General features: G+C 35.7%; 3 protein-coding genes across 5 annotated transcripts; 2 read left to right on the top strand and 1 right to left on the bottom strand.

Moving 5' to 3' along the window:
• Positions 1–1,288: 1,288 nt before the first annotated feature.
• LOC110693090 (disease resistance RPP8-like protein 3) lies at positions 1,289–5,751 on the top strand. The gene is made up of 5 exons (XM_021870217.1): positions 1,289–1,688; positions 2,135–2,829; positions 2,937–4,172; positions 4,241–4,278; positions 4,629–5,751. Exons 1-5 carry the CDS (start codon positions 1,427–1,429, stop codon positions 5,749–5,751), a joined length of 3,354 nt encoding a protein of 1,117 aa, XP_021725909.1. The 5' UTR covers positions 1,289–1,426.
• Positions 5,574–12,013, bottom strand: LOC110692967 (zinc finger with UFM1-specific peptidase domain protein-like). 3 transcript variants are annotated; one of them, XR_002505545.1, is made up of 9 exons: positions 11,669–12,013; positions 11,404–11,482; positions 11,102–11,195; positions 8,879–9,657; positions 8,625–8,736; positions 7,156–7,251; positions 6,960–7,073; positions 5,764–5,892; positions 5,574–5,667 (listed from the first exon to the last, which is right to left on the bottom strand). XR_002505545.1 is itself a non-coding variant. In XM_021870057.1 (8 exons), exons 2-7 carry the CDS (start codon positions 11,460–11,462, stop codon positions 6,990–6,992), a joined length of 1,224 nt encoding a protein of 407 aa, XP_021725749.1. In that variant the 5' UTR covers positions 11,463–11,482; positions 11,611–12,012; the 3' UTR covers positions 6,231–6,834; positions 6,960–6,989. The 3 variants fall into 3 exon arrangements, 2 of the variants coding, with proteins under 2 accessions (XP_021725749.1, XP_021725748.1); XM_021870057.1 differs by lacking the exons at positions 5,574–5,667; positions 5,764–5,892 and adding an exon at positions 6,231–6,834 and having other exon boundaries at positions 11,611–12,012; XM_021870056.1 differs by lacking the exons at positions 5,574–5,667; positions 5,764–5,892 and adding an exon at positions 6,231–6,834 and having other exon boundaries at positions 11,669–12,012.
• A 3,759-nt stretch (positions 12,014–15,772) lies between these two features.
• Positions 15,773–20,147, top strand: LOC110692957 (autophagy-related protein 13a-like). The gene is made up of 4 exons (XM_021870047.1): positions 15,773–16,081; positions 16,241–18,062; positions 18,166–18,344; positions 19,571–20,147. The coding sequence occupies exons 2-4, from the start codon at positions 16,692–16,694 to the stop codon at positions 19,905–19,907; spliced, it is 1,887 nt and encodes a 628-aa protein (XP_021725739.1). The 5' UTR covers positions 15,773–16,081; positions 16,241–16,691; the 3' UTR covers positions 19,908–20,147.
• Positions 20,148–20,418: the final 271 nt, after the last annotated feature.

Below are 20,418 nucleotides of genomic sequence, written 5' to 3'. Positions count from 1 at the left end.
GGAGGGTTAGAAAGTCAAAACTCAAAACTAGCTTCTACCTTTTCAACTAGCAAGATCAAGTCAGACATAGAAAGTCTGTCTTGGCTTCACATAATTCGACCAAAGGTGAGACCAGATCACACTAATTTATTGCGAGACATTGAAAAGTTCGCCCAGAAATGTACAATTCACCCTAGTCTCACAATCAGACAGTTTCATACAAAAATTTAGCAGCTCAACATGAAAATCTATGTTTTGTTAGCACATACAGCTTCCTTTATATCAAAGGTCCTTCCAATACACTTTCAAAGAATTCTGCCAAAATCATTCAACTTACTACTAAGTATTAGGGTGAAAGGAAGTGTGTTCGGGATCCAGGACCCAGGAATGTACTGAATATATTATGAGATTAGAAAAACCTGAGAGGGAGGAGGACTTATAATGCAGGAGGAGCATTTGTAGAAGGTAAACAGTTTCATTAAACCCATTTAGAACCTGATAAGTTAGGGTCGTTAGATAATAGAAGAAAACATTATACATTTTGTCTATATTGTTGTCACATAATGTAGGTGCAATTGGTTTTAATAACAGATTTTTTTCTTTCTTTTTTCATTAAAGCACCTGACGAGAAAACTTCAAGGGTTGGACGATTACTTAACCTACTATTCCAATTACACAAACAGACAACTTTTCTATTTACTCCAGTAATCATCCAAAGAATACTTGTGTACTCATGATGTCAATAAAACTTCATTTCTAGGGTCTATATTTTTCAATTTATTGTTCACAAATAATTTCATACAAGCGTATATAAGTTCAAAAAAAAGAACAAAAAAGTTATGCTTAAGTGAAATAAGTTCTGACATACTCGCATATTAATTCTGCTACATGTAAATACAGTCTACTACAGTGAATAAATTCTGATAATATAAATAAATTCCAAATAAGTTGAGCTGAACAAAGCTTTGCAGTATGCAATATGCTATCTAAATGTCAAACAGTTAATTTCTTGAACTTGTATTATTTTAATTTATATCTAAATTAATTTTTCCTTTTTTTTTGGGAGAGCACAGCTTTCTTGCTAAAGGATATTCCTTGAACGAAAACAATCTAAAAAAGAAGCAAAAACATATCCATATAGTGTCTAAAAAGCAAGTCTTAGTCTTCAATTCTTCTATCATAAGGAAATTTATGACTTTATGCCTTCCTTTTGCTTTTGGCTTTTCCTATTCGGACACTACATGTCTAAAGTCTAAATGCAAAGTAAAGATAGCATATTGCAAAGCAGAGGAAACTTACTTACCTTTGCTTGAGACATAGGACAAAGACAGTACATCCCTTCTTCCTGGGCTTGTGACAGCCATAGACAGGGAACAAAAACTTTAGATCCTAGGGCTGCATAACAGAACTTCTGCAATCAAAATAGAGAGGAGGAGAGAGAATCCAAATGTCAGAGCCCACTGTTACAGTTGCTGTTAGGCGCATTCACTCATTACTTAATCAGGAATCAGAGACCTTGGAACCTGTTAAGGATATGTTTGAAGAGTTGCTGTCAATAATCGAGAATCTTAGAAGATACCTTGATCATCCAGATGAAAACAGACTGCTCACAGCAACATTTAACAATTATGAGAACAACATTGAAAACGTCATCTACAAAGTGACATCTGAAAGCAGAGGAAGTTGTAGCAATCTCAGAAGGTATGTCAACAAAAACTGAAAATCAAATAACACTCGTCAGAGTCCAGAAAATTGTAATATCTAAACGTGTTTATGCACGCAGGTTTCTCGTGGACATAGCCCATGAATCCGAAGATGTGATTGATAATATTGTCAGCAAGGCCGCATATGAACATAGTGGAAGACTTGGCTTTTTTAAAAAATATGCCTGCCAATCGTGCTTTCAGATAGACATCCGGAAAATTGAAGGCATAAAAAAGAAATTGGACCGGGCAAAAAAAGACAGAGGAATCCTATGTTTTGGAACCAAAAGAGAAATCAACAGACCAAAGGCAGAGATCTTCGGATGATAAACACCCAACCACCAACCATCCCCATAAACTAATTGGCTTATCAAAAGAGATCAATTCTCTGGTAGAGAAAATAGTTCGGAAAGGAAACACAATACATGTCCTATACATTGTGGGTACAGTAGGTTCTGGGAAAACCACCCTAGCTGCAAAACTCAGCAATCATCCAGATATCAAAGAGCACTTCAAATCTGTGGTGTGGGCATCAGTATCAGAAAAAAAGGATGCTAAAAATATCTTTCTAGAAATCTTGAGAAAAATTCAAGGGAAAGATGAAGCTGTAAACAGCAGCATGCTCACAGACATGTTGGCGAATAAGATATGGAGTATCCTAGAAGAGAGGCCATATCTGATCATTCTAGATGATGTGGAGGATCCAGATAATCTCGCCTACCATTTGTTTCCCATGATCCAGCACTTGAGTTACAAAAGCAAATTAGTAATTACAACTCAAGCCACCCCCAGTAATCCCTACAAGCACTTGGAGTATACTATCAGCTCATCTGAGAATGCAGATTCTCTGGCAGAAAGGTTAGCTACGAAAAAGACCCATGAATCAGGTATCTTTTACATGCGTGCAAATCCAGCCACTGTCTTTCTCCTTGAGAGTCTTTATAATGATTCAAGAGTGAAAGAACACTTTGATATTAGGGAATGGGTAACAATAGAGGACGACAGGGATATCAGACACATTCTGCCTGACATCTTACGAAAAGTAACGACGAATTCCAGGGATAGGAGTGAGAGTCCAGACAATGTATCAGTTAAAAAGCTTAAGGAGTCCCCTGAGAAAAAGATTAGCCTGATTGTTCTTCACCAAGTGCAAAAGGCAGTCTAGAGTGTCTTTTGCATCCTATACTCGAGGACAAAAATCACATAAGCAAGGTAATTATCATCGCCAACCATATATCAACAGAGCTTCAACAGAATGAAGAGCTCATAACTGAAGATGACCTCCTGGATGCTGATTATCTATTTAGAAAATTAACAGGGGGAGAAGAACAAGCAGGATTGTTTTCCATCAGAGTTTTGGATGGTTCTGGTGGCAACAAAGACCTAGCTAGAGAATTGTATGATCATTCCATTGTCAAACAACATTTTGAGGACAGGTTTTGGATTACTATACCCAAGGGGAAGAATGCTAAAGCTGCATTGCGTCAGATCATTGATAGAACCATGGGGAACAATGCTAACATAAAAGAATCTAGCACAAAGAAACTGGCAGGTGTACTGATTAGTGCTCTAGAGGAAAAAAGGTACCTGCTTGTTCTAAATGACATGGGTGACGCAGAAGACTTGATATGTGAATTGGTTGCAGCTCAAAGTCGTACCAAAATTCACAGAAGCTTCCTCCAAAGTAAGATAATAATCACCGTTGGTAATCCTCGAATCTTTCAGCACTCCAATTTCAAATACTTCTTGTATGAGATGCAACCTCTGCCTGAAAAAGAAAGTTGGGACTTACTTTGCAGCATAGCTATCAATCACGCAAAAAGTAGACAAAGGATAGAGCAGGTAATTGATCAATTCAATAAAATATCAAATGGAGATATGATCAATATAGGTAAAATGCTAGAACATTGTAATGGCATACCTTTGGCTGTAGTTGCATTGGGAGGGCTTTTAAGCACCAAAGAAACTGTTGAAGAACGGAAAACTGTGAATACTTCCTTAGGATCAAAGACACAGTCAAATCAGGCGCTAGAGAACATATTATTGTTAAGTTATCATGATATTCCTAGTGACATAAAGCCATGCTTCCTTTACTTCGGCCTCTTTCCACAACATTCTGAGATTTCGACTGGAATATTGATTAGGATGTGGCTATCTGAAGATCTGATAACGTTAGATTCTCCACCTGGTACAGAACAGACTTTAGAAAATGTTGCAGCACAGTACCTGGAGGAATTAGCTTGCAGGTGCCTCATTCAAGTCATGAGGAGAAATCATGTTGGAGAAATGAAGACTGTCCTTCTGCACAACAAGATTCATCAAGTTTCCATCACAAAATCAACAGAGTTAGGATTTCTTGAAAATTATCCCCACGCACAACACAAGCCTCTGCTTCAGGCTGCCACCCATTCCAGGGGTGACGTTCCTGAAATCAGAGAAATGCTGCTACGAAGGGTCGCAATACATCCTGGGTATGAGTTGCTTCTTTTACTTTAAAAAGACAAGTTCTAAAGCTCTAAATGACTAAATATATGATTTCTGTCTCTGTATTATGACAGGTAGAATCTAGTCCTCAAAGGGACTCTCACTATTACTTGTACCGTTTTAATATACTTTTTTCTTATCTAAAAAAAATACACATAAAATTTTCCCACTAGGACTGTCCTGCTTAACTAATTTCTATTTTTGGATACCACCTCCGTTAATTTTTAGTTGCAAAGGAACTTTTAATATCTCACAAAAAAAACTTCTTTGATGCAACTAAAAATTAACAGAGGTAGTATCCAAAATGATTAAACAACACCAAATCACATGTCAGTTCAGATTCCTCTAACGAAAAAGACTCAGCATGACCACTTTTAAATCAAAAATAAATTGAGATATGTTTATTGCATTTTTTAACACCATGAGAGCAAATTATCAGTCATAAACTTATTATTTTTGCAGGAAATTCAATGAATTTCCAACACAGAGTTCGAAACTTCGAACTTTAGTTCAATTCGGCAAACATGGATTATCAGCCAAGGATTATTATTTTCAGCATGATGCTCTGTTTACTAACTTGGAGCCAATACACAAGCAGTTCAAGCTACTAAGAGTGCTGATTCTTTGTGGGAGCAGAATCAGAGCTCTTCCAGAACATGTTGGGGAACTGGTATTCTTGACCTACCTAGGATTAAGGGCCACTGGGGTATTAGAGCTTCCAGAAACCATTGGGAATTTACAACAATTGATAACCCTAGATTACGTCGGTACTTTAAAGCCTAGTGTTTGTAAACAACTGCCCAATGTTCTGGGGAATATGACAAAACTTCGACACGTATATCTACCACAGTATGCACTTTCATCTATGAAGAAATTAAATCTCAGCACTTTACAGAACTTGCAGATTTTATGGGGTGTCAGCGGAGGTGATTGGCTAGTAGCTGACTTAGGTAAACTAAGTGCGTGTCTAGTAAAGCTGGGGATAGTAAATATTTCATGCACTGAAGAATTAGAGGCAGTGGTAAATTGGCTAAACCTAGAGCACAAAGGCCCCAAAAAGCTTCAGGTACTGAAATTGGATTGGCATAAGGCAAGACAAGATAAGCTGCTTTTTCCTGATAACCTTGACAGCTTTCAACACCTACACAAGCTTGCATTCATTGGAAGACTGAAAGAGGAATATAACTTCACACTCTTACCATCACTAGTCAAGTTGGAACTGTATTTCTCCCATCTAGAAAAGTACGATCCAACAGAAAAGCTGGGGCACCTTCCTCTCTTAAAAATTCTTCATCTATGGAATTCCTACAAGGGGACTCGATGGAATTGCAGTTCAAATATGTTCCTGAAACTCGAGGAGCTTCAAATCTCACACCTGCCAAACTTGGTGGAATGGAGAATCGAAGCCGGTGCAATGCCACATTTGAAGAGACTGTCAATATTTAGTTGTCGGAAGTTGTCAGAGCTTCCAAAAGGGCTAAGGTACATCAACCTGCAAGAACTGGAGGTTTTGGATATGCCAGAGTCATTTAGCAGCAAGCAACATGAAATTACAGCAGAAGAAAAGGACATCAACATCATATAGAATATTCCTTACATCAAATCTGAGGCTTGTTAGGGAGACTTCAGAGTAAGCAGCAAACACTGAGTTTTCGTCCAGAAGCTATGCTTTAAAGAAAGCACCCCATTCACCATAATGCCTTTCTTAGCACAATAACGTCAGACCCTGTTTCCATAATCTTTGTTCATCTCTTTCCCAGTTTTCAATTATAACCTTTATATAAATTTATGTGTGTATAGAGGATCATCCCATAGAAATTATACTGTATGCTATATCTTTATCTGCACAGTATTCAACGACTAAATGAATCCCCCTACCCCAACCAAAGAAACAAGTTTCCAGAATATGTTTAGCAAAATTTATTCAGCAGCTAAAATCCCAAGGGTAAAATTGTTAGCAGATCTGTGGCTTTCTTTATGGTCCATTACATTTCACTTGACATTAGTTGATAAAAAATTAAGAAGAGTATATCTCGATGCTGAGTATGCTATGGAGGAATCGCATTTAAAGGCTTAACATCTTCACTTTGTTTTTCAGCAAAGAATTTTATATTAATGAAATGTGGTAACCACAGGACAATACAATGGAAAACAAGGCATCTTTCCCTTTAAAAGAAAAGAAAGAGAGAGAGAGAGAGCATGTCAATTCAGCTGACCGTGCTGAAAGCAAATATGTTGGGGAAAGGCACCTAATGCTACAGATCAGATATAAGCACATATTCCAGAGTAAGCATCAACACCTAGACCCCATGAGCCTTTACAAAAGACATAGAACCCAAATAACAGCCATGATTCTGCGCCTTCAAAGCAACTTCTATAGTTCTATTGCATTCTCCTCTTGAAATAAGCAAACTTGCCCGTAACATAACCCATCAAATAAGCAGAGTAAACTCCCTTTTTGAACCAACAAGCCTATGCCATTAAGGAACAGCTCCATATTTCCGTAATAGAGAATGAGATGAGGATTAGACACCACGCCTTTCTAACAAAGGATTTCAGTATTTCCAGAAAAGCTTTCAAGGTACGCAGAAGAAAAAGTGTAAGTGTTGTTTTATCAGCCTTCTCAATTGCTGAAATGCCCTCAAGGTTTTGTTTAAACTAAATCTAGCTGCAAGTGGAAGAAAGCAGGTTGACAGCATATGAATTCTAATCAGCTTAATAGATGAATCTTTCTATAAGAAACCCCATCGAGAGAGGGAGAGACAAGGGGGAGGGGGGGAAGAAGGCAGAAACCTGTAATAGGCACACAGAACACGATTCCATCTAGCATTTGATGAGAACACTGGTCAAATTCTTCAGCTGCTCAATCTCCTCTGCCCGTGCAATTCCAGGATCAACATAGCACAGCTGAGGGAAAAAAAAAAAAGACTACATCAACTGATAGATTAAATGGACAACTCAAACAAAGCAGCTCTTGATTTGCTTGTACCTGATACTGAGGCTTCCTCAAAGTATGAAGACCTCTTTTCAGAAATTTTTGCCATCCACAATTTTCTTTCAACGACCTCTCCAAAGCCTCTGTTTTCTGCAAACATTTGCATTTTGTAACATAAAAATCACATGGTAAACAATGTATTTAAGCAAATTTAGAAATCTAATGAAAGAGTACAAACATATATCACACAGAATAAACAAAAACCAATGTAATTATAAAGGGAAATTTGTAAGGAAAGGAATACAGGTCTTGTATTTTTTTTTTCCCATTTGTGTAAAAGCCAGTGTCCTAAAAGTGATTTAGAGGAATTGGAGTAGAAAGGAAGAAGAAAGATTTCCGATTTAAATTAAAGTTCATCAAGCCAGATAAGTAACAGAAAAGACCAGTTGTGCAGTTGTACTTAGGCCATGAAGTATGCAGAAAATGAAGATAGCTGGGAGAAACATCCCGTAAGTTGAGGAAAAGAAATGGCAAAGATTGAGTCAATAAAGTAATAGATTGAACATCCACAATTGGAGAGCCTCATAAATCCCGAACATAGTTGAAAGTGGACCAAAAAGTGGATGGCAGGTCCGCAACCAATCAAGCCAGCACATGCATGAAGTTACCCTTGTCTATTCCAATCCCTAAAAAAGCTCTTCAATAAGCAAAGGGGATAATGGGAAATAAACATCAGGTTAAAACTTTATTGATAGCCCAAGTGGGGCAAGAGCTTGTCATTTACATAGAAAGAGTAGAAAAAAGCAAGCTTCTTGATCCCTTCCATAGTTCACACTAACAAAGACCCAAACACATATCTGTAGACACTTAGATCGTGTCTCCCCAATTTATAAGTTTGATGATTAAATTGTATTATTGCTTATTTGACCCGATTAAATGCTAGAGAAAGAGAAATGCTACATTCCATTTTCCTAGCTTAGTTATCCCAATTTTCTGGTCATTAAACCTTAGCTCAGTTTGCTTTGTTGGCCCAATTTCCTTATTCCTTAACCCAAAACCAAACCCAGTTGTGGCAGTTGATTTACAAACCTTTGGATTTTTCTATGAAACTTAAACAGTTGGATAGCCCTTTAAAAAGCCAAAATACTTTTTAAACATAATTGTATGAAATTTAAGCGTAACACTAAAGCTGAACTGATAATAGACACCTTCTCACTCTTTGAGTCATATCATAAATCTATAAATGAAGTCTATATGATTTCAATTGTATATGAAAGTAGACTTCCGTATCTTTCCAACGATATATTACAAGCTCAATTTCGCGTTCGGGAGAGAGTGTCACGTTACCAAATGTCAAGGCCCAAGTGTTTTGACACCAGATCGTGTGGTGTGCTTTTGCCATTTAGCAGCAAGGGCACAAGCCTGGTGCTGAAATGGGACTTGTGAACATAAAACAGCACAAGCAAGCCACAAAATGCAGACAAAAAGATTGCAAAAGCTCAAAAATAAAGGATTATACTTACATGAGCAGGATCTAATACCAATAAGTTGTACTGTTGCTGTCCATTATTTTGATGCTTGGCTTGAATCCCAATGATGGTCCTTGAATGGCCCTGATGTTGAAAATATAATGGCCTGTTCAAAGTAGCACACAAATTAATCAAAGACATGAATAATGCAGAAACGAAATATAAGAGCAGAGCTAGATGGAGGTCATAGAATGAAGCATTGATCATTTCGTAAGCAACACGAACAGATAATCAAACAGGACACTTACATCTTATTTGTAACAACCACCCCACATCTTTGTGATATCTTTGGCTTGTGTTCAGAAAAGTAACTCCAAACCCAATCAATCAAAGCTTGATAGCCCTTACTATTCTGTGTAGAGCCATCACCAAACTTAGCAGGACTTTCCTTAGTTTCAATGTCCCTTCTGACAACAAATTTATCTATAGGTCCTTGAACTCGCCCTGCATCTCCCTTATTACCCTTGCTATCAAAGTCAACTATCTTTGCACGAAGACCAAAAAAACATAAGAGTGCCGCACACTCTGTTGTCCCAATCCATTTCTTTGATCCATAAATTTTCCCCTTGAAAAATTGTGAGCCAGCAACGTCAAAACCCCTCTGCCAGGCAACTTCAAGCCATCTTTGAAGTGAACTAATTTCTGGCACATACCCTGAACCTCCAAACAAAACCTTTCTTGCTTCTGGTCTTTCCATAAGTAAATGCGAGCTAACCATTTGTATATTACGCCACCCACAACCCCATCCCATATCCTCTGATCTAGTGCTTTGAAAATGATCGACATAACCTGAGAGTATACTTGTAGAGCTTTCAAGTTCCAAGCAATTTTTTAGTAAGGTCACTAGTCCTGATTCAACCTTATAAAAGATTGCCTTACTCTGTAAGTTTATGATACAACAAATCTGTTCATCAATATCTTTTGGTTCATTATTTCTACTTCCACTCCTTAGATCCCTAGATGTACTACTCTCTGGAAACTCTTCAAATACCGACTCATAATCAAAATCCAAACAGAAGCTTCTATCCTGCAAATCCATCTAAAATTAGTATCATCTTGCAGACAAGTATTAGCACCATTAAGACAACACATTCAGAATGAAGTTAAATCAGTTCATGTGATATATACCTGCCACCTTTTCTTCTTTTTCTTTAAGGATCGGAAAGGTGACAGTGGCAAATACATCCTTCGAAAACTTAGGGAATTATGATAAACATATGAGGCCATTCAATATTCAAAAAAACTACCTTAAATAAGTTCATTCAATCATTATACCAAAGTAAGTATGGCATTAATTTTGAAATGATTTCCTAAAGTAGACTATTCTAATGATGAAGCTTATGTCGGCCCTATTGTTATTTAACAGCTCCTTGAAGCATATTCCCGTTATGTTTAAACCACAACTCTATTTTGCTGCATCTCCAACTCCTACAGTCCTACACACTTACCAAGTCACTAAGAGCATGTTTGTTAAGGATATTTAATATATCTAGAAACGGATTGAATAAACAATTACCATTACGGAGTGTTTGGTTAGATGGTTTAGGTAACAATTACCTTTACTTGGGGTAATGGTTTCCACAGAGTTGTAACTGCTGTACAGCCTATGGTATCAATTGCCATAACCCTCCTCAAACACATAAGTTTAGGAAATTCCTTCCCATTAGCAATTTAGCACAACAGAAGAACACCGAACATAAAGATGCACACTCCCAATCTCCTACAAGCTTGTTCTTGGGTTGTATAGTAATGTTCAGCACAAGCGTGACCAAGAAATAACCCCTTACACACGAAATTAGGAAGATCCCGGGGTTAGGGGTCAATCATGACCTCATTCGCCATATTCTCCAGGAACTCGAAAGACGAGGTGATACCAATTCCAATTAGGAATTTGTTTGGTCCTTAAGGAGCAGCTCTTCAAATTGGCCATTTATTTAGCCTTTCTATAAGTTAACTCTTTCTAATTTTAGATCTCACCTCTTTCGACTAATACAAACAACTGAAAAAGTAAAGTTTAATGATTCACTTCTTCCCTATTAATTGTTTCTTTCCACCCCTAAATGTTCATACCAAACCGTCCCTAAATGTATTTCAACTTTCAAGTAAAGACTATATCAATTATCAAGAGAACTGAATTTTTATTGTAAGAGACCAACCATGACATTATTGTAGGTATATAAAACAATCAATATCTTCAACCCAACGAAAGAGAAAAACCGGCCTAATATGCTCATGTCACCAATAATTCAGATACTATTAATTTCGCAACAAGGTTTCAGCGAAACATATGCACACCCCTTTCCTTCCATCTCATAAGAACCATGCCCATGAAAGCAATCCCGCCAGTCAAATCCGTGTATTTCCCAACATATTCAACTCAATTTTCTACCGAACTACTTAGTTTACATGAATCAAACAACACAGATAGCAACTAAAACAACACAGTTGATTAAAAGTACAAAAATACCCACAATTTGAGGTGGGCTTGGAGGAGCAAGTGCAATTTGCTGAGCTAATTCCATATCCTTGGCAAATTCATCATCCTCCAAGTGATTGTTCACATGCCTGCACCATATTCATTCTCACTTCAAATTTCACTAAATTTAACACCCACAAAATCAAAGTCTACCAAACAACATTCAAATACGGAAGAAATATACTCCCTTTATCCGAAATTATTAGTCGCGTTGATAGTGTAATTTAAACTAACAATAAGACAATTAAATCCAGAAAGAAAGATTACTGTACAAATAAAATCAGAAATAAATCATACCATTCAATTTCGTTAATGGGTATCGGATTTTCACAAATGGGGCAGCAAGAATAATTCATTTTCGCTGTATTTGCTTCTCCTACAAAAAGAAAAAGAAAAAAAAGAAAATTAATAGATAATAAAGCATTTTAAAAAAAAAAAAAAAAAAAAAAAAAAAAAAAAAAAAAAAAAAAAAAAAAAAAAAAAAAATTGATTATGTAAATTCACCAGAAAGTATGATTCTGGAAAATGGGAGCAACTTAAGTTTTGGGATGAAGTGATGAACCTTGAATTTGAAAAGTGTAGTTGCTGCAAACAGGGACGGTGGAATTGTAGAAAGCAGAACGACAAAAAAGGGTTTTATATTTGAATGTGTTTTATTTTTAATTTTATTTTTTGGGTTCACAAAAGAGTGAAAGACCCTTTTTCTATGAAAATTTGAAAGTAGTATGACAAATTACAAAATTAGATTTCTATAAAAAAAAAAAAAAAAATTACAAAATTAGATTAGCTAGAAAGTTTTAAAAAAATAAATAAAATTTGGGATTAATGATAGGAATTCATGATGTATATTAGTCAGATAATCAATAACTTTATGTAGTGGCGGATCACGTGTAGACATGGTTAAGTAAGTGTCTTGTTATCTTATAGAACAATTACAAAGAAGTGTGCTCAATAATGAATAGGATGTTCACTAGTTCATTGTCAGTCCTTGTCCATGTAGGGTTAGTATCAACTAGAGATGTCAATTCAGATGATTGGATCGGATCGGATCTGATGAGGTTGGGTCGGGTCGTCGGGCCAAATTTTAAAGTTGAGTCACGCTAAATTATTGTGTCCACGCAAGTCCAAATCTGAATCGGATATTTTTTCAAATCGGTTTTGGGTCGGGCCGAGTGTGGTTTTGACACTTCTAGTATCAACTACAATGTAGAGTGTTTTTCTATAGTTTCATATGTTTACCATCTTTTTTTGTGCCCTTTTTTTTGTACAATTGTTAATATTTCCTAATCTATTTCTTTTCTTAATTTGTATTGTCATTTAAAGATTATAAAGTACACAAACTTTTACAAAAATCGGGTGTACAATAATTATTGTACATCCATTATAAAGATAGCTTAAAGTGATTAAAAGTTTCTTCTAAAATGAATAAAAGTTACCCCTATATGCGTAAAAGTAACTCAATTCAAATAAAAATTATCTACACTTTATTCGTAAAAAATCACATTTTAAATGACTAAAAATCAATTATTAATGATTGAATGTAATTAAATTACCTTTATAAAACTTTTCTTGTTGTCTTTTTATATAAAAATTGTAATATGTTTAAAGTTACCCAAAAACAGGCAAAAAGTTACCCTAAAATTAGCTAAAAGTTACCCTTGTACTGCTCGATGTACTCTAATATTAGTGTAAACCGGATGTATACAAAAGTTTTTGTATAAAGTATTGGGTGATTCTATTGAGTTCACCCCCTAGTATGTAGATTGTTTTATGGACTTGTTTATTTCCTCTTTTCTTTTTTCTTCCCCATCACAAAGTTGAATAGGGAATCTACTTCCCTTTTGTTTTTCTAGATTTCTCTATTTCCAGGTAAAAATAGATTGGACATCTCCCTTTTTTTTTTTTATTTCATTTGTTCTCCCAAACCGAAAAACGAATTTCTCAAACCAAAAATATTTCTTCCAAGAAAAAAAAAAAGAATTTGTAATAGATGGAATTTATAACGACAAGACAATGACACTCCTTCCCACTTCTTGTAAAACCTTTATGTATTTCAACACAAATTAGGTAAATGACCTTGTTCTTAAGCTTGTAAGTCCCCCATTTTAAAGTATTTGTTTTACATGGAAATCTAATAATAACAACTTTAGCAAGTTTTTAAGGAACTAATTGATTACTTAACCTATATTACCTTGTTGATAATCCAAAGACAAAGAGATAAAATGATTTATTTTTTTTTTTTAAAAAAAAACAATGTTAAACAAGTCATTTTCCAACCACAACAAAACTAACATTTTCTAAGACTTATATAAAAATAAGGAAACTATATCATTGATAACTATATACAAATAGAGGTAACCATATCATTGATAACATGGTTGAACCTTGAATCTGCACATCCAATTCCTTCTGAATCAAGTCTTTCACCTCAGAGAAACCAAGGCACCAATGCTCCATACGGATCAATTTTCTGGCAAGTAATGTTCTGCATGACCATATTTTTTTTTTTACTAAAATTAGAAAATCCAACTTATGCAAGATTAAACATCAACCTATATAGCAGTAATTTCAACTAAACCTTCACTGTTACTTCTCTGCTGCTTATACTCTATTTAAATATATAAAAAGAGAACTAAGAGGGATTTCATTAGAAAAGAACTCGAGATCGAGATTAAGAGAACAAATGAAGTGGCAAAAGGAGAAGCTAGATGTAATCCTTGTACCAGCAGGGCTATTCATGATGTTTGGTTACCATATCTTCTTGCTATATAGATACCTCAGGAATTCAAAGTATACCGTACTTGGCTTTCATAACCACTGCCAAAAAGAATGGGTCAAGAAGCTTATGCAGGTTAGACTACCAAACTAACAGACTCCATCACTAATAATCACAAATTAACAATGCTTTTGCCTAGAAAAGGATCTTGCTCTCTCGGAACAAAGAGTAATAGAGCTCAAAAGATATGACACAAATGATCAAACAAAATCTACAAAGAGTTCTCATAGCACCTCAAACTACACTAGAACAATCACCAATTAATTGGCCAAATTCATCAACAAGAAGTTACACCCAGCGAAACATGAATTGACACAAACACATATACTTTGTGGTGCTTGAAGTTACTTAACTAAATAATTATTAGCAATGCATATATAAACATCATTGGAAAAAGGCAAAATCCAGATTTCAGAAAATCATCATTTTTGACTAAATTGTAGTATATGTATGAAATTGTGCGATTAAATAACTATACAGAAAGCTGAAAACAAGCCCTCAAGCAAACCACCACTTCCAGAATACGTTAATATGAATCCCGCCTTCTCTATTCAAATCATTACTATACATAAAATTGAGTTGAGCAAAGAGCTACGCACATTGAATTAACATTATTCAACAGCTCTCTTTTATGTCAAACTAAAAGAAAGGGAAAAAAAGAAAAAAAAAACAGAAAAAAACCTGATGTTACACTGCCTTTGACATGATGCTCCATTTGATCACTAAATTAATTAACCCTTTTTTTGTATGTACCATAATATAAACACAATATCTGAAGCATTACCTTCGAAAAATCGAAAAAAACAGTACAAATCATGAAAAAAAAAAATCGAAAAACCCTAGATCTTCAATAATCTTCAATACGAATCAAAATTCAAACAAAAATCATGCAAATAGTTTAAATTAAAGAAAAAACAACAATGAATAACCTCAAAATTGCAGAAATACAGTGCAAGTCCATGAAAAAAAATCGAAAAACCCTAGATCTTCAATAATCTTCAATACGAACCAAAATTCAAACAAAAATCATGCAAATAGTTTAAATTAAAGAAAAACAACAATGAATAACCTCAAAATTGCAGAAATACAGTACAAATCATGAAAAAAATCGAAAAACCCTAGATCTTCAATAATCTTCAATACGAAACAAAAATCACACAAACAGTATAAATTAAAGAAAAACAACAATGAATAACCTCAAAATTGCAGAAATCAAATGATAAACAACAATTATACCAGAAAGTGGTCAAGTAGCTGAAGAACGAAGGCCTCTTCTCGGTTGAACTGTACCACCACCTCTAGTTCTTGCCATTGAAGAATAATTCGAGCAATTTTACAGAAAAATCGGTGTTGATTTTGTAGAGAGAGAAAATGGGAGAACGGAGGTCGGAAGAGAGAGAAAGTGGGAAAAGAAATCAAAAGCATGCGTTTTGGGTGGGAATAGAGGAAGACAGGAAGCAGTAGTAAGATGTTGGAGAGAAAGTTAGAGTCACGTGATAATACCGGGTCCACAATAATTATTTAAGTTTTTATATTTACCTACAATGAGAATAACAAATTTCAAAGCATAAGACTATGTTCAGTTTGATCTGATCTAATTTCTTAATTTGATTAAACTTTGAACATATATGTACAAGAGCTTTTATTTAAGGAGAAAATACAAATAAAAATTATGATCGGGTATATTTGATCATTTCTAAAATAAGTTATACTGATATAATTTAAACCGAACAAAGCCTGAATTAAAGCAAATAACAAGTCAATTCAAATTCGATTCACAATTATAAATACTATGAGATAAATTACTTTGAGCATTAAGATACGGAGTAATTTCAAGTGAGAAGAACGCACCCATAGTAATTGTTGATAACCATACTCAGGCGCTACTTTGGTTTTTCAAACACATTATTATTACGTCAAAAATAATCGCTTCCAATCCAAACCCAATCATACATTGTTTACTCTTTTATTTATTCTCAGACCTCATTTCATAGATCAGACTCTTCTTCTATGACTTCCACTCATCTCTACATACTTGTGCATTTTGCCAACAACCCGTTTTCTTGATTTCCCAGAATTCCACTTCCCATTTTTTAGAATCTCTAATAATTATTAATTTCCCTTTTTTAAAATACACTCTTCACGCAATCATTTCTATTAATTCACGTCTTCTTTCTGACTAATTCCCCCAAAATTCAAGTAAGTTCTTTCTTAATCGCTTGTTAATTTGTTGTTTTATTGAGTTGGTTTAATGTTGTTTTATTTGATTGAATTGAAACTGACCTTGCCCATGTTCTTGTTAATTTGGAATTCATGATTTTTTTTATTTTTTTTGTTTGTTGATTTATGGTTGATCAGGGTTTTTGATGCATTTAGTCAACTTGTTATGTGATTTCTGCTGAAGATTGTTCATGCCCATCTCAAAATTTTCATGAAATTTCTTAATCAAGTTCACTAATTATTCTGGGGTTTTTTGGGTAGCAATTGATTTTGCTATTTGATGTTAATACTCCTGGTAAAGTTGTTCCTTGGAGTGATTTAGTAATCCCCAATTGTTTTTCGGGGCGCAAAAATTGATTTCGGATGTGTTTTGGTCCTCCCTTTCGTGGCAAAATTGGGGCTCTAATTGCATTTTGGTCTGAGTTTGATGATCAGAATCTCGAAATTTTTAGGATTCGTATTGTGGGATTCGATTGCTTAGGTTACAGTATTATTTGGTGCTTTGTTATCGTGGTTGAGTTCATTGAGCTGAAGGGCGGTATATTGCATTGTGTTACACCCAAAACAACCCTTGCAGATTCTGAAAATCATGGATTTCCAAGTGAGTTCTTCGTCGGAGCATGGAAGATTGGAGCAGATTATCTCCCAATTTCTTCTGAAGGCCTTGCAAGTTATTCTAGAATCCAGGATTCCGTCGCTTAAAACCCAAGATCATAGTGGGGACTTGTTGTCTAATTCGAAACCTAAAAAGACTGATAAATGGTTCAATTTAGCGTTAGGGGACCGTCCTGCAGCTCTGGAAAAGTTGCAGTCTTGGCATAGGAATCTGATGGATCCAATGGTAATTGATGTAATTGTTATTAGTCGAGGACTGGATGGTTCGTCTGGTAATGATTATAACTATGAACAGGTATTTGAAGAGGGAGCAGTTGAGACAGTTATTGAGAGATGGGTAGTTCAGTATGAAAATCATAAGACAATGCCTGTACAGACTAGAGATGTTACATCATTGTATAAGAAAATGTACCAGAAATCAATCATACTTTTCCGCTCTCTCTGCTCAATGATGAGGCATTTGCCTGCTTATAGGATATTTAGGAACCTTAGTTCCTCAAGCCAACCTTCTGATATTGATGTTATATATAAGGTATCATCTTTCAGCGACCCCTTCTCTAGGGAAGAGGAGCAAATGATGAAGCAATATAGTTTCAACCCAGTGGAGGCTGTAAATGGTAGGCTCAGTGTTTCTGTAAATTATAGATCAGATTTGTCAGAATTTAGTCTTGAAACTTCGACATCATTTCCGCCTGTAATTATTTCTGATTATGTTGGAAGTCCTGCCATTGATCCCATGAGGGCCTTTCCATCCGTAGAGAAAGTTTCTAATCCTATCTCATTCAATCTAAAGGGAGCTAGAAATGCATGTCCAATGCCAAGTCAACGTCCTCATAGTTGGTCTAGCGGCATCCATTCAAATGCCGTTCCGATACAAACAAACCCCCTTAGTGGATCTCCACCTGCACATCGTTTCTCAAATGATGATCCATCTTTGCCAACATATATGCAAGGCCAAAGAGTGCAGAATTATAGGATGCTTGGAGGACATCACAAAACTAACAGTTATGATGAATCTCTTTCACCTCCATTCTCTCCATCTTCATCTCCATCTCCCCCAGCATACCTCTTTAGATATAGTCCTACCCAGTCCCGGCTAAGGCCGGAGTCAGCACCTGTAACTATTCCGCATCCTATGCTGAACAGAAGTCCTGCATACCTTTCTCCTAATTTGTCTGATCCAAGTAGAATGAACCTCCCTCCTTTCTCTCCAAGGAGTACAAAACCGGAACCTTCACCACATGGGTCTCCATCTCCATCAGGAAACAGGTTGTCCAAAAAATTAGATGCATTACAGCCTGGAGAGCTGTATTCTGGGACTGGGAACCTCTCTTTTGGATCAAAGGTACTCTTTCAGATTTTTGATGGAAACATGGATTTTCAAGTTTTACAAAATTTAGATGGGTAATTTTTAAATGTCTTTTGAGATCGACTGCATTTGTTTTCAGTTAACTAGAGATAGCAAAGATGAATCTGGGCGGTTCTCTGGATTGTATTCCTCTAGCAGCTCACCACGTAAGGCATATTCAAGAAGCTCAAGTAAATCTTTCCAGGATGAGTTGGGTGTATACGACTTTTCATTACCATTTGATGTTGATGATGTCGATACATCAGATTCCCAAGCTAGGTACTTCTCTTTTTTACTTGCATTCTAATTGAAGTATTGCATGGATCATTTTGTATTGTTGTTTCATTTTTTCACTATTTGACTAAGGATAAGGTTGTGTTACTTCTGTACATCTAAACTTCCCCAAACTGTATAGTATTGTACTTGAAGTTGTAGTCATCATTGCCGTCACTGGATGTTATATTATTCACTTCATATGAGGGGGTTGCTCACATTGTTTGCTTATGGGTATGAATGTAAAAAGTGAAAATCATGCTTTGCTTTATGTTATAGAAAATTGACCCCGTGATACCACTACAACTCTACAAGGTTTTCATCTTTTCTATCTTACTATAGTTATTGAACAATTCGGTCAATTCCTCATCAAAACATAGTTAAGTTCCCTTATCAAATCATAATCACCCTGAGTCTTCCTAGCCACTTGTAGTGCGCTTAAACAATTTAGTCCTTATTAATAATTTGAGGAAAGCCATAGGGATAAGTGATTGTATGCATGTACCACATCCCCTAACTAGACTTGATATTGCAAGTACCATAAACATTAAATAAGGTAGTTGTTTCTAAAGAGGAGAGCTTGTGTATCACAATCCGAGTGTTTTAGCACTAGCACTGCGGGGCACTCTTGCCTATCTATCGGCAAGGGTGTCAACCTTGTTCGGAAAAGGGGTTGTGTGCACATAGTGACACAAGCAAGCTGTAGGGACATTGAATACTCTCCCACTGAACACTATATTGTAAGTATCATCAGAATTGGATCTTAAGCCTCGAAAGCCTTTAGAGAAATCCTAAGAATCATTAAATAAAGGATATACATAGACGTGAAGGCTGGATTCTGACAATTTGGCTGGATTTGTGTTGGTATATGTTTCTTACTCTCACATATCAGATCTCATAGCTATATTATAATGTTGACACTCTCGTGTAAAACCCCCTATTAGTCTTGTGGGATACCATATTTGATGCATTATGGTAGAGTTTGTATTGAGATCATTCAAGAAAGAAAATACAAGTGCTGGAAGTTGGTTTAGCTGGAGGCGTAAAATCTTTTTGGTGTGATACTCCATGATTTTTCTCAAAAGAAGAGTCCAGTTTAGCCTGTAACATGTACAGCAATGGCTTCAGGATGACATAATATGCTTCTTTTTTTGTAACAGCAACATAAATTTGTTTCAGTATTTATTTTCTTAATTCCTGAAACCTTATGCTTCTTACGTTTGTTGCTGCAGTCAGAGTATTGAACCAAAGAAAGGATCGGAATTCAATTCTGCATTGTCATTTGGTCGTAAGTCACAAGATGCTGCGGTGGGTGCTCTTGTTCACATGCTTAGGACAGCCCCACCACTACGTCAAGATTCAAGTAGCTATTCAGCCAGCTCTCAGAGCACCCAACAAGGGGGCAGCTTTGGAACTGCTTCTGGATTTTTCATGGCACGCGATGCCCTCGAAGAGCTTAAGAGTTACAGGGAAATGAAAGACCTGCTCCTCTCTAAGAGTGGAAATCGAGTGGTTAGTAGAGAAGACCTTCAAGCCCCGCCCTTGGATATTAAAGGGAGGAAACTATAGATTTATCATCAACATCTTTGATACGTATACGGTTATTGATCATATACACCGCAATAGAAATTTAACAAGAATGAAGATGTTGGAAAATCTAACATTAATTGTACATAGTTGGAAACTTAATTGTGACTTCATCATTGTTGAGTTAAGTTACTTACAAATCAGGTGTATTTGCATAATGTATCTAAACCTATTTGGCTGACTTTTTTGCCAAATTTCTTGTTATCATATGTTCAACGCTGATATATATGGAGTACTTTTTTAGTAAGATATTTTGCTTGGGGAAAGTTAATGATTTTTTTGGGAATGCAATAGCATATACTTGTATTAGTTAGATGTTATATGCTTACTATTATTCCAAAGTAGAGTTGTTACCCAACATTTTAGGCAACTAGCATTACATGAGACGTGGAAAATACCTTTAAAATGTAGTACAACTACTAGTACTCCGTTGGTTAACTGCATCTCTGTTAAAGTCCCAAGTGTACTCCGTAATAATATTTGTATGTATAAT

The sequence above is a fragment of the Chenopodium quinoa genome, unplaced genomic scaffold, assembly GCF_001683475.1.
Source record: "Chenopodium quinoa cultivar QQ74 unplaced genomic scaffold, ASM168347v1, whole genome shotgun sequence".
Taxonomy (NCBI): Eukaryota; Viridiplantae; Streptophyta; class Magnoliopsida; order Caryophyllales; family Amaranthaceae; genus Chenopodium; species Chenopodium quinoa.
The sequence above is the reverse complement of the archived record's forward strand: the minus strand, read 5'-3'. Positions and strand labels throughout refer to the sequence as shown.

Coding starts and splice junctions, on each gene's coding strand:
- LOC110693090 (XM_021870217.1), top strand. CDS start 1,427: ATGTCAGAGCCCACTGTTACAGTTGCTGTTAGGCGCATTCACTCATTA. Junction 1,689..2,134: donor CAATCTCAGAAGGTATGTCA/ACAAAAACTGAA, acceptor TGGGTACAGTAG/GTTCTGGGAAAACCACCCTA. Junction 2,830..2,936: donor GCCTGATTGTTCTTCACCAA/GTGCAAAAGGCA, acceptor GAGCTTCAACAG/AATGAAGAGCTCATAACTGA.
- LOC110692967 (XM_021870057.1), bottom strand. CDS start 11,462: ATGAATTATTCTTGCTGCCCCATTTGTGAAAATCCGATACCCATTAAC. Junction 11,196..11,403: donor CCCATTAACGAAATTGAATG/GTATGATTTATT, acceptor AATATGGTGCAG/GCATGTGAACAATCACTTGG. Junction 8,737..8,878: donor GTGGTTGTTACAAATAAGAT/GTAAGTGTCCTG, acceptor TACTTTGAACAG/GCCATTATATTTTCAACATC.
- LOC110692957 (XM_021870047.1), top strand. CDS start 16,692: ATGGATTTCCAAGTGAGTTCTTCGTCGGAGCATGGAAGATTGGAGCAG. Junction 18,063..18,165: donor ACCTCTCTTTTGGATCAAAG/GTACTCTTTCAG, acceptor ATTTGTTTTCAG/TTAACTAGAGATAGCAAAGA. Junction 18,345..19,570: donor ACATCAGATTCCCAAGCTAG/GTACTTCTCTTT, acceptor TTGTTGCTGCAG/TCAGAGTATTGAACCAAAGA.